The sequence below is a fragment of the Eublepharis macularius genome, chromosome 19 (genome assembly GCF_028583425.1).
Source record: "Eublepharis macularius isolate TG4126 chromosome 19, MPM_Emac_v1.0, whole genome shotgun sequence".
Lineage (NCBI taxonomy): Eukaryota > Metazoa > Chordata > Lepidosauria > Squamata > Eublepharidae > Eublepharis > Eublepharis macularius.
Window position 1 is genome coordinate 25997820 of NC_072808.1, and position 13543 is coordinate 26011362.

The following is a 13543-nucleotide window of genomic DNA, read 5'->3' on the forward strand; positions in this document are numbered from 1 at the left end:
TCCAAAAAACTCTCCTCCAGCACCACATTTCAGATGAATCAATTTTCTTCCTGTCGGCTTCCTTTAGTGTTCATCTTTCATACCCATACATAGTAATGGGGAATACAATAGTGAGGGTTATCTTGTTCTTGGTCCCCAGAGAGACATTCTTATCTTTAAGGATCTTTTCGAGTTCCCTCACAGCTGCTCTACCAAGACTCAATCTCCTTCTGGGCGCAGACTCCCTTTTGGTTGATGATTGAGCCAAGGAAGGGAAAATCTTGGAACAATTTCAATTTCTTCACTGCCAACCTTAAAATTTTCTAATTCCTCTGTAGTCATTACTTTTATCTTCTTGATGTTCAGCTGTAATCTTGCTTTGGCACTTTCTTCTTTAACCATAGTCGTTTGAAGTCTTTATTGATTTCTGCCAGTAAAGTGGTACCACCTGCATATATCGAATTGTTAATGTTCCTTCCACCGATTTTCACTCCACCGTCTTCTAAATCTAATCCAAATTTCCTTATGATACGTCCTACATACAGTTTGAACAGGTAGGGAGATAATATGCATCCTTGTCTGACACCCTTGCCAACTGGAAACCATTCTGTTCCCCCATATTCTGTCCTGACAGTAGCCTCTTGTCCAGAGTACAGTTGCGCATCAACACAGTCAGATGTCGTGGCACTCCCATTTCTCTGAACACCATCCTTAGCTTTTTATGATCCACACAGTCAGAAGCTTTGCTGTAGTCTATACAACACAGGTTGATTTTCTCCGTTTACCATTTAGGTTTGCGATGTGATCTCCAGTGCCTCTTCCTTTTCGGAATCCAGTTTGAATCCCTCAGTTGTTGCATGTGGCCAAAAAGAGCCACACTGAACGTGATAGCTGGAGACCCATGGTGGGACCCCTCTGATTTTTTTAAAAAATAGCAAATGCCAGCCACAGCATGTGCATCAGACTGGGTTTGTTGTGACACTGGAAGGGAGAGGTTAACTATTTCCAGGTGCTGCTTTCCCCTTGTCCCCCACCCCAGCTACTTTTTACCTCACAGAGGAAAACATATCAGGACTATAACAAGTTACACCTTGAGGAGAAGAGAAAGGATGGCAGAAATGAATTCAAATGAACAAGAAGGACACTTGGTGGTCAGGTCATTTGGATACTAGAGGAGAATACTAGAGAGACTTTGGAGTTGTCATCACTGGAAAGTTTTTAGGTACGTATTATACAACTTTTCTAGTCAAAGTTAATTTTTCAGTACAGAGGAATGGGGTGAAGAAACTTTAAAGAGGTCCCTCTAAAACGCCACACGTCTATGTAATAAATTCCAATCTGATCAATCTATATGCAGAATATCATCAGGAAAGCTGGATCAGATTTAGATAAAGGTGGAGTGAAAACTGGGGGAAGGAACTTCAACAATTTGAGATATGCAGATGTCACTACATTACTGGCAGAAAATAGTGAAGATCTGAAATGACTCCTGATGAAGTCAGTAGGAGTACAAGTAGAAGTCAGGATTACAGCTGAATATCAAGAAGACAAAAGTAATGACTGCCAAGGAATTACATAACTTTTAAGAGGTTGACAATGAAGAAATGGTTGAAGGTTTTCTTTTCCTTGGCTCACTCATTCATAGGGTTGCCATAAATTGGAAGCAGCTTGACAGCATATAATAGATGAATAAATATGACATCTAAATAGAAACAATGCTATTTAAGTTCATAAAAACAAAGATAATTCTAGAAAGCTGTAATGAAAAGTTGCACGTTTTTAGAGCTTCTTAGTAACCAAAACTGAAAGATTACATTTGAAAACCAACTGTAAGCACTTGGCAGTTTGGAGCTGTGGAAGCCACTCCTACCAAACAAATACTTGTTTCAATAATTTCTATTCAGAGATTTTAGCTATAATTAAATATTTTTCCTCCAGAAGAATAAGAAGCTGTTGGGACTCTTTTGGAAATAATTAATAGTAATAGTAGTACCTGTGCTATTGGATCAAATTAAACTGGACCTGTATTCACCATTCAACCAGGACAATTTATGAAATCAAAGCAAAGGGCTGCTGCAACCCCGCAAAACTAGCTGTGACTCTACCCAGAGAAATAGCCACATCATGGCAGCTTAGGACCCACTTCTGACAGCTCAGATTTGAGGCTGCTTCTACTATTCACACATGGAGAAACATAACCCAAGTGCAGAACGAAGACTTAAGTTCAGAGCTCACACGTGGGCCTCTTAGAAAAGAAATAATGTGGTTGAAGAAACTGTTCATCCGCTTGCCTATTTATATAAACAAAACGGGAACAGGCCTACTGATAGGTCTGAACTTGGCAACTCAAACTCCTAAGCGGCAGCAGACCTCCTAAGCAAAGAAATTCTTTAAAGCATACAAGAAGTGGTGAATGCAAGGGATACTGCAGCACATTCCACAATACTCTAAACATGTCCCATATGTGGTCGCCATAAAGGAAATATGCAGTCAGTTTTATAAATGTAATTTTCTCTCATGTCCCGCCTCTTTAATAGAGGCTTAAGGTCTGGAAATGGGCAAGTGAAGCTTTTCATGACATGGAGGTAAATTCTATCACCTGGCAAGACTCTATCAAGGCGGCAGGACATTTTCTCTCCAGGTAATCTACCTTCAGAGGACTTCGCTTGAACAGTTTTTGTGAAAGCAACTGCAGAATCGGGTTACACACTTGCCCCAAGAGATTCTCCAATGGACTAAGCAAACACACAATATTCACCAATGACACTCTTAGCGAAGGACGTGCGCATTAAGGTGGCCAGTCCTAGGTCCCCAATCTTCACTGAGCCAGTGGGGCCTGTGATGAAAATGTTGTCACATTTCAGATCCCGGTGGATGATGGGAGGGGTCCTGGTGTGCAGGAACTGCAGCCCTTTTAAGATCTGGCGGCACCAGCTCCTTAAGACTTTGGGCTTCATGACTTTGAAACGCTTTAAGTACCTACGAGGACAAGAGAACTGCAGATGGTCAGGAGGCATCTTTATTTTACTTTTCATTTATTTACGTTATTTATAGCCTGCCTTTCTCACTGAGACTCAAGGTGGATAACACAGTGTTATTCAATATGACCAACAGTTGGGACATTCAACAGACAATACAAATAAGGCATAGATAGCAGAATTTTGAAGAACAAATAGAAGTCTGATACAAAACTGAAACAATGTTTAAACAAAACAGAGGCAAACTGATGTAACGTAATAAATGTACTGGTAATGGGCAGCACCACAAAATGGCTGCCTTAGGGCCTGGCTCAGTCACAAAATGTTGGGAGGTCCCAAGTCAAGGGTCGTTTTATGACTGAGGCAGCTGCGTCTGAATGAGCGTCCCCTACAGATATAAACGTGATGTCTCCTGAACTCTTCTGAAGTTCCCCCTGATCTTAGGCTTAGCTCTCTGTTTTGAGGAGGAAGGAAGGAAGTGCCAGGAAGCACAACGGTGGGCAGCCAGGCGTCCGCTGGCACCATGTGGGCGATCACGGATAGAGAGGAACGAAGCCCGCGAAGGGAGGATCTGATTGGCTTCTGCAAAGGGAAGTCCAGCCTTATGGAGTTCTTTGAGAGGATTAACAAGCGTATGGATAAGGGCGATCTGGTAGACATTATATACTAAGGCATCTAACATACGAGCAAACTGAATAAGCATCCAAAAATGTAGAAGATGGCAACCAAGATGTTTAAGGGTTTTCAGGAAAGGCTAAAGAGCCGTTCCCCTAGCAGTTCAGAACCTAAGGTGGGGCTAGAGGAAATCAGGCCAAAATTACACAGCAGGCTTTCCATCTCCCCTGTTTATATTCCATGCATGCTACACCTTCATCGTGTACTTTCACACAATTTCTACTGACTTAGCTGTGCTCTCTTAGCCCCAAGACAGAAAAACAAGCACATTCCCCCCACCCCCAGCCAGCCCTTCTTAGGAAGTCTGGCCTGCTTGGAATCCTTGAAGTAGACTAACTGCAGCTTGTTTGTAATCTAATTGTAACAGAAAGTGGGCACAGGACCCAAGCTTGCACCGAAAAGGTCAGGGACACACACGTTTTCAGAGTGCCAGATGTCATCAGCTCAGTTACCAATACGATGCACTTCTTTCCTTTAACTGTGGATTCCCAGGAATCATAAAATCGGACAATGTTAGGGTGCTGCAGCCCCTTAAGCATCTCAGCTTCTTCTTTAAATCTCTGCTGTTCTGCTTTTGTCAGCTTCCTGTCCTGAAATGATAGGAAAAAATGCATTTATTACACTGCCTAGGACAAACAGCCGTTTAGCTATGATGATGCTAACTGCACCTAGAAGGCTGAGCAAGTTGGGACGTTGCTTGATCTGTAACCACAGATCAGTGGTGTAAATAATGGACAGAGGTATGATCCGCAAAAAAAACAAAAAGGGTTTACAAAGCCACTGTCTGAAAAGTCAGGAGGAGTGTCATGTTAAGTTGGATCTTAAGCCCCATGTAGGGTTGCCAAAAGGCCTGGAGAAAAATGTAATTGTCTTTTAACGGCAGCTTCCCACTCTTGAGTTCACAGAATCATAGGATTGGAAGGGATCTAGTCCAACCCCCTGGACAATGCAAAAAATTCACAACTACTCCCCCCCCCACACACACACCCAGTAACTTCTGCTTAATGCCCCGAAGATGACAAAACCCCTGCAGGATCCCTCGCCAAACTGGCCTCGGGAAAACTGCTTCCTGACCCCAAAGTAGCGATCAGCATTTCCCTGGGCAAGTAAAAAGGGGCCACAAGAACTAAGGTCCCAGGACCAATCCCTGAGGCACTCCACGTGTCACTCTTCTCCAAGAGGATGCACCCAAAGTGTGCTTGTTAATCAGGGGATACAGAATGATCTTGATGCGATCTATCATCCAATTACAGATCCACCTAACAGTAACAGGATCCGAACTTGTCAATAAGGACATTATGTGGAACCTTATCAAAATCGAGATAAACTATGTCGACAGCATTCCCCTGATCCAGCAATGTAGTGACATTCTCAAAAAAAGAGATAAGGTTAGTCCGACATGATTTGTTCCTGAGAAACCCATGCTGGCTCTTAGTAATCACAGCCATCCTTTCTAAATGCTCACGAACTGACTGGTGATGTGTTCTAAAACTTTTCCAGGTATTGACATCAAACTCATGGGTCGGAAGTTACCTGGATCCTCCTTTTCCCCCTTCTTGAAGACGGGGACAACATTTGCCTGCCTCCAATCTTCTGGCACCTCGCCAGCTCTCCAAAAATGCTCAAAAATAATGGACAGAGGCTCAGACATTACATCCGTGAGTTCTTATAGTATCCTTGGATGTAATTTATCTGACCCCGAGGACTTAGTTTCATTTAAAGAAACTAGGTGTTTAGGTACCACCCCTATGCCGATCCTAGGTTGTAACTCCCTTTCTGCATCGTGTGTTCTGTTATTGTCATGTTGAGCACCATCTCCCTCTCAGGAGAAGACTGAGGAAAAGTAGGAATTGAGCACTTCTGCCCTCTCTTCATCGCCTGTTACAATTTCACTTCCCTGTCCCTGCAATGGGCCTACCATGTCCTAGCTCTTTTTCTTACTCTGAACATAAGCAAAGAACCTTTTGTTTGTTTGTTTTTAGCCTCTCTTGCTAACCAGTGCTTTTCTAACACTGTCCCTACAAGCATTGGTTATTTGTTGATATTCATCCTTGGTTATAAGGCCTTCCATTTCCTGAATGAGACTTTTTTATTTCTCAATTCATTAGAAAGCTGTTTATGGAGCCACCTTGACTTCTTTAGGCTCCTCCCGTTTTTCCTTCTGATTTATGATTGTGCCTTCAATATTTCGCCTTTAAGAAACTCCCACCCCTCTTGAACTCCCTTCGCCTTAAGTATTTCTGACCATGGGATTCTACCTAGCATAATTTTCAATTTGTTAAAGTTTGCTTTCCTGAAGTCCAACCTATATGTCTGACTCCCCCAAGACCACAAATTCTGAAATTACATGGTCACTGCTACGCAGGGTGCCCAGTACTTCCACTTCTTTAACCAGTTGTTCCCTATTGCTGAGAATCAAGTCCAAGATAGCAGAGCCCTTTATTTCCCCTTTCTGAAAAATGAAGTTATAAGCACAACAAATCAGGAAATTATTTGACCTTTCATTTTTAGGAGAGTTAGACTTCCAACAGGTATCTGGGTAACTGAAATCTCCCAGGACCACTGTGTCCCATCTTTTTGAGAACTTTGTAATTTGTACTAGAAGTGTCACATCCAAGTCCTCCACCATAATAACATTATTATTTCTTACTCGTTTTATTTTTACCCGGAGACTCTCAACTGGACTTCCATGCTCAGATACATGTATTTCCTCACAAGTATATACCTCCTTTACATATAATGCTACTCTTCCCCCTTCCTTATTTGTCTAGCTCTTCTAAACAAGTTGTATCCCTCAATCCTAGTATTCTAATAGTGAGTGTCATTCCACTAAGTTTCAGTAATGCCTATTATGTCATCGTTGCCTTCTTTGTTTCCCATACTCTGCGCATTAGTGTAGAGAGATCGGGATCCTTGAGTTATATGCCCTGAGATTTTTGTTTCTGTACTTACCTGCGAGTTAATGTTTCATAGCATATGCGCCACTCCCCGCAAAGCTTAGTGTTCTTGTCTCCAGTTATAGGCTTTGAATTTCTCTCTCTCGCGTGCGTAGAATTTAGTTTAAAGCCCTCCTTATCAGGTTTGCAAGTCTCTCAGCAAACATATTTTTCCTACCCTCGTGAGGTGCAAACTCTCTCTCAACAGAAGAGCTTCAACTCAAAAGCGTAAACCATGGTCCAAAAAACCCAAACCTTTCCTGAGGACACCATCGACATAGCCAGCCGTTTATTTGCAGTATCCTTCTTTCCCTTCCTAAATCATGACTTCCCTGCGCTCCCAGCCCTTAACATTTTTACCCAGAGCCACATAGAGTCTTTTATCTTTTTCCCACCTGATGTATGTGTGTGCTGCAAGAACAAGCCTGGGAAGGGGAAGGCGAAACCTCCAGGCAGCCCAAGGCTAACAAAAGGCACAGTACAAACGAGGGGTCTGGCAGCTGCACAAAGGAGGTTGGGTCCTTGTCAGCTGCAAGGTTATGGGCATGGGAAGGGAGACACACACACCCCCCGGGCAAGGTCATTTTAACATCTCTCAGGTCTTAGGACAGATGTCCTATGAGGTACAGTGTGGACCAGACCATCAGCACCAGAAGCACCTCCATATAAACAACCTGAAAAAGTGGTAAAAACAGGCCACCCCACAATGCAAGTGAGATGAACCGCTGAAGATGAGCGAAGGAGAACTGCTATGGGGGCCAGTAGAGAAGGTGACGGCCAGTCTGGAGCCGGGCAAGGACTGGTCCCCTGCTCAGGCAGAACAGCTAAGAGACTTGTCCCAGGAGGTACCGGGAATGTTCTCCTGATGCCCTGGAGGAACCTCAATCTTGGCCCATGCCACACCTTCCCCACAGGGCAGGTGGCATTAGCTGCCTGGAGACCCTTCCCTCAGAAGAGGTGGGAGGCTGTGGCCTGTGGAGGACACGCTTCACCTTGACATAACTGAGCCATCCTATAGTGCGTAGCATATATCTATTGTTATGGTGCCTAAACCATATGGGACATTAGATTCTCTGTAGATTATCAAACGGTTAATAAACTCACATAGTTTGATCCCATGCCTCAGGCAGAGGTGCTTGAGCAGAGGTGCAGAATGGCCCATTACTTGTAGGCATGAAATCTAATCAAGATCTATTGGCAGGTGCCTATGCTCTCTGAGGATTGGGAGAAGACAGCCGTCGCCACCCACAAGGGCTCTTTCTTGAGCCTATATGGGGTGGCAGCAATCTTCCAGCAGCTAGCTGATAAAGTGTTGGCACAGACAGACAACATCATTCTCTTCAGCTCAGGTTGGGAGTTGCACCCGGGAGGCTGCTCTGGGACCATCCCCGAGTCAGCCTCTGACCAGGGCCAGGCCTCCTCACCAGCCCAATCAGAAGCCCTGGCCGACAGGGCGGAGGGTAGAGCCAGGAGCCGTTCCTAGCAAAGCTGGAGCCCCCTCCTTGTGTTGCTCCAGCCCCTAGCCCTGGGATTCGCCCACACCCTGGGGGTAGGGTTGCCAGGTCTCTATACCTTCCTAGCAGGAGGGAGGGGAGACCCGGTACTTACCAGGACAATCTTCCTCAAATGCGCACTCCTGGAAGTGACATCACCGCGCTGACCCCATGGAATGCTCCCATGCTTTGCGCAGGGTTGATTTTTGGGGGGCCAAAACCGGCCCCTCCAAAGCGTGGGAGCACTCTGACAGCTGGTGCAATGACATCACTTCTGGAAGTAATGTTGTTGCATCTGCAGGAAGCGTGTGCACCACATGTGCTCCCAGGGTGCCTGCACGTGGCAGGTGACCACCAGGTAGCTCAAAGTCTCCAGCCTGGAGATTGCCCGCCAGTAGTGGCACCGGGATCCCTTGCTGGGAGTGGGAATGGGGGGTGGGGCTGGAGCTGAGGGAGAGGCATATAAGGGAGTCTCCAGAGATGGACCGAAGAGAAGAAGGAAGGAGCTGTGACAGACAGCGAAGAGAGAGAGAGACAGAGCAAACCAGGAGCCCTCCTAGGAGTATGCAGTGGCCTGGGTGATGCAACTCTACAGCTCCATTTCTGAGGAGCTCATGGGGAAGGGCTAGCAGGACAACGAAGGGGTGGAAAGTGGCTCTGGCAACCTGAGGGCCCACAGCCCTAAGAGCATTCAGAGTAAAAACACTTTAAACCAGTACAAGCAAGCTTCCAGTGATCTATAATCTCCAAGGACAAACTTTGCAATTACAAACAAACACTAGCCCAACAGAGGATTCTGTGTTCATGAGCGTAAAAGTGTAAGATATGCCCTAGGCTAAATCTTGACCTACTTCTGCCTCTATAGTTTACTGAAAGTATTGAATCAAAAAAGTCATGAATATTAAGATAACAGTTACACATGGGCAAGTTATTTCCTTCTTCCCGTCACCAAAACATCACACTTACCTTAAAACTAAGCCAGATGCTTAAGCATGGGGCAGGCACATGAAAGACACGCAATCTATTGATTGTTTAAACACAGTGCACCACAAAATGGCTCATCTTTACTGTGTCCATGTTCTTTGTATGATGGCAGCTAAGTGAGTTTAAATTGGCACCCCCCTTTAATTCTTTGGCATTGATGCTCAGCTAGCGCAATTTTGGCAGCACAGACATGCAACAAAGCCAAGAAAAGAAGAGGGGAAGGGAAACAGTAATAATCAAAGTATAGATCCTTGGACAGTCCAAAGAAAAGTAAAGCCTGCCCCTATTCCCATTTATGAGGCTTTGAACAATCACTGAACTCAAGCATTTTAACTGAAAAGACAAATCAAGGATTTCTGAACAACTCAATTCTGCATGTGTATACAAAATCTATCAGATATATCTAAGTGATCAGCAAGAGGCAATTAGCAAAACTAATGATGATGAGTGCTGTAGCAAGCTGCAACCATTTTATTGTTTCTTCTGAATGGATAAAATACAATAGATGGTGGAATAACTGTTTTTTGTTATTGGTTTATTTAAAACAACCAAATTGGACATACAAAAAACTGACCCCAAGAAACATGCAGTGCCAGAAAAAAAAGCTTTTAATTTCTCTCTCTCTTTCTTACACACAGAGGAGGTTTTGGTTGCAGCAAAAAGGCATTTATATTTGCCCAGGTTTATGAAATGAGCAATTTAGTCTGAAGCTGATTTATTTTCCACTGGTGTTAATGAGTGTTGGGCAGCGTTCAGGAGCGGAACACTGAGCACCCTAACAACTGGGGCATGCAATCTACCCTGACATCATGTTACCAAATGCTGAATCCTACACTCCCCTTGAGTTCTGCTTCCAAACCGTACAAATGCCTAGTTCAAACAGATTAATTTGCTTTAACCGAGCTTTGCTTTTCATGCAAGCTACAACACTATGGCAGCTCACCAGTCGCCCAGCTTTCTTCGACAGACGCCATGAAGTGTTTTTGGTAGTCTTATTAGATGTAGCACTTATTGGTGAAAGAGGCGTCCACGGTGGTCAAAAGTGCTTTTTAGAACTACATTTGGCATACACGTGTTCCCTCTGTTGGGAGACTGCTGTCGTAGATTCTATGTAGGATCACCCTCAAAGGTGATTCGGAACTGCAGTTGGTGCAGTTTCGAATTGTTGTCAGGGTAGGGCTACAGGGAGCATATCACATGTATTCTGCAACCTTTGTGGTGGTCATCTACTGGCTTCAACACCAAGAGAAAACAGAGAGAATATTAGTAAAAATGTGTAACATGCAGCCCTGCTCCGAGTATCGAGCCCATGCAGCAATTCCGCTCAGCACAGCAGCACCTGCTGGTTATCCCAGACCCTGAGAGAGTATATTTCCCTTGGAGCTCACCCACAGGTTATTTTTGTAGCTGCTCCAGAAGCACCCACATAGCAAACAAGATAAATTCAGTATTGTAGTTGATTTTTTTTAACGCTGAACAGCTTCTTGGTGAAATTATAACATTCTTAGTTGCAGAAAGGCCTGCCTGTGTTGGAGAGTATCATGTGACAAACACAACCCCGTTAACCAAGCATTGCTCTCAATGTATAACCAGCAAGCTGTTAAGTTTGAACGGGTTGACCAGTAATTGCTCTACTCTGGGTCATTAGTCTTTGGATTGTATGATGTTTTATTATTAGATATTTATATGTTGATTCTGTATTTTAATCCTTCTGCATTGTATTTTAAATTTTATCTTGATGGACATTTAATTTTTCTTGTATTTTTGCTATAGCTTTTTGCTAACACAATAAAGACTGATGATGATCAAATAGGTTTATTCCTACCCCACCCCATCCTGCATGGTTAACTATTTCAACAAGAAAGCAAACTATGAACTAAACTGGTACTAGAACAGGAAATTCTTCTGCTTCACTGAACAACATAATATACTAATTCATGTGCTTCCTAAAAGACATAATAGATTTTAAGACCGTTCTATACTGTGTTGTTTAAAATTAAAGAAACAGATAGCAACTTAGCAAGTTACAACTGCAACAACAAACTATTTCAGTATAGTTCATATAAAACCTTTCTGAGACTGGCAGCCGCCATTCTCACATTAAGGGTTTTCAACCCTCAGCTAGTTTCTCAAGTTTAGATGCCGGCAACTGTCTTCATATTGTCAAGGTTATTCAAGAAAACCAGTCGACCTTCCATTTATGTAAGAACATGAGCTCTTGGGAATAAGGGCTGCCATTTGTATTAAAGTAGCAGCTGAAACAAAAGTGTGCCAACCCAGCAGAGGCATCTAGGTATCACGAAAATAATAATGCTGGATAAATAATGGCACACTCTTCCAAAACTCCGTTATATTAATATTAACTTCATGAAAGTATTGCGGAATATTTTTCTCCATCTCTTATAGATGGGAAAAACTGACTCTGCTATCCGAAGAACACTTTACTGTGAGTTGCTCCCATTGATTAGACTTGAGTAGGATTCTGAGTAGGATTGCAATTGCTCTCTGAGGTACGTGAATAATTAAAGCACACTATACACGCCAACGTGGGATTTCTATAGAAACTGGAACTCAATCCAGTGTCCTTTCAGATGTGAACTTGTCTTACCAGATGACATCCCGCCCCCCCTCCGCCGGTTAGATTTTGGCTTATGTTAACATCACCATGCTACAGGAACGTTTCTTGGACACACCACTATGAAACTAGGCAACAAACACACAAGCACCACCACCTTATACTGAAAACCCTCCATCACCAGAGATACTTGCCTGCTTCCAACTTCTATTGAAACAAAGAGTAGGAACGGACCCCAGGGGTCATTTAGTCCACCCCCCCCCCCCGCAAAATGCAGGAAACTCACAGCTACCCTCCCCGCTCCCCAGTGACTACTGCTCTATGCCCAGAGGAAGGCGAAACCCCTGCAAGATCCATGGCCAATCTGGACCGGAGGAAGTTTCCTTCCTGACACCAAAATGGCTATCGGCATTACTCTTGGTTTGCTCTGTCCAATCTCCCTCTTCCTGTCGTCACAGAGTCAGCACTGCTGACAGATGGCCACCTAGTTTCTGCTCAAAAACCTTCAAAGGAGGAGGGACCACTACCTTCCAAGGAAGTTCTAATTGTCAGGAAATTCTTCTACCTGTTTAGCCAAAAACACTTTGGGTTTAATTTTAACCCGATGATTCTGGTCTGGCCCTCTAAGGCAACAGAAAATAATTCCGCTCCATCCTCTCTATGTGACAGGCCTTCAAATATGTGAAGTTGGCGATCATATCACCTCTCAGTTGTCTCCATGCTAAACATACCCAACCCCCTCAACCTTTCCTCATTGGTCTCCAGACCCCTCACCAACTTTGTAGTTCTCCTTTGGATACATTCCAGCTTCTCAACTTCCTTCTTAAATTGCAGTGGACAAAACTGTACACAGTACTCAAGAACAGAGCAAAGTGATACAATCGCTTTGCGTGATCTAGACACTATAGTTCTGTTGGTGCAGCCCAAATTTGCATTTTCCTTTTTGGCTGATGCATCACGTTGCTGACATGTGTTCACTGTATGGTCTACTAAGACCCCCCCCCCAGCTTTTCACATGTAGTATGGACAAAACAAGTCCCCCCCATCCTATAATTATGCCTTTGATTTTTCCTACCTAAATGCAGAACTCTGCATTTACCTCGGTTAAAATTCATCTTGTCAGGTTTAGCCCAGTTTTCCAGCATGTCAAGATCATCCTGCATCTTGATTCTATCTCCTATTGTATTAGTTACCCCTCTGAATTTAGTATCGTCTGCAAATTTAATGAGCATCTGCTCTATTTCTTCATCCAAGTGATTTAAAAAGATGTTGAACAACCAAGGCCTGACAGATTCCCGAGGCCCTCCACTTGTCGCTCCTCTCCAAGAGGATGAAGAGCAATTTACAAGCACTCCTTTGATGTTGTTACCCAATGAGGAGGTCTCCTTGCAAGTTGGGGGAAACAGCATGCAAGGAGAGACAGCAAGAGGCGAGTAACTTTGGGATCTCCACCTGTGTATATGAGGATTGTCCTGACTAGAGAACTCTTTCAATGAACAGACGGATGTTTCAATCAAAAAGGGGGAGGGTATTGAAAATAATAAAGATCAACGACACACAACACACACAATACACACTCAGAGCTAACTAGAAAGCAGTGGTGAAAACTGGACAGAGTTGGAGGGATTGGGTGATAGTTACCTAGAAGAGGGTGTCCGGGAGGGAGAGCGATGAGTGACCAGCAAGTCAAGGTGGAAGAGCTAGGATGGAGGTCCGGGGTTGGATGCTGGATCCGAGCGCATGCACACAACTATGGCGGAGGGGTAGTCCAGTTACACTGTGGAACATGCCTTGGGGCAAGATAGCATATTCTGCCCCAAAACAACGACTTAATGGTTGTCCCCAGGTGGGACAAAGGACTGAGAAGAGGTCTCCAGGGTGAGACAATGAACTGGGAAGGTTTGATAAAGTCTTCCCAGGTGG

General features: G+C 44.0%; 1 protein-coding gene across 1 annotated transcript in view; it reads right to left on the minus strand.

The window, feature by feature from the left end:
• The window catches only part of WNK3 (WNK lysine deficient protein kinase 3), a 114851-nt gene that overhangs the window by 63124 nt on the left and 38184 nt on the right, over positions 1 to 13543 (minus strand). Inside the window, exons 3-4 of the mRNA XM_055003282.1 lie at positions 4050 to 4222; positions 2738 to 2958 (exon numbers count right to left, since the gene is read on the minus strand). Of these exons, the coding sequence (XP_054859257.1) occupies positions 2738 to 2958; positions 4050 to 4222 (394 nt within the window). The remainder of the gene's footprint in view (positions 1 to 2737; positions 2959 to 4049; positions 4223 to 13543) is intronic.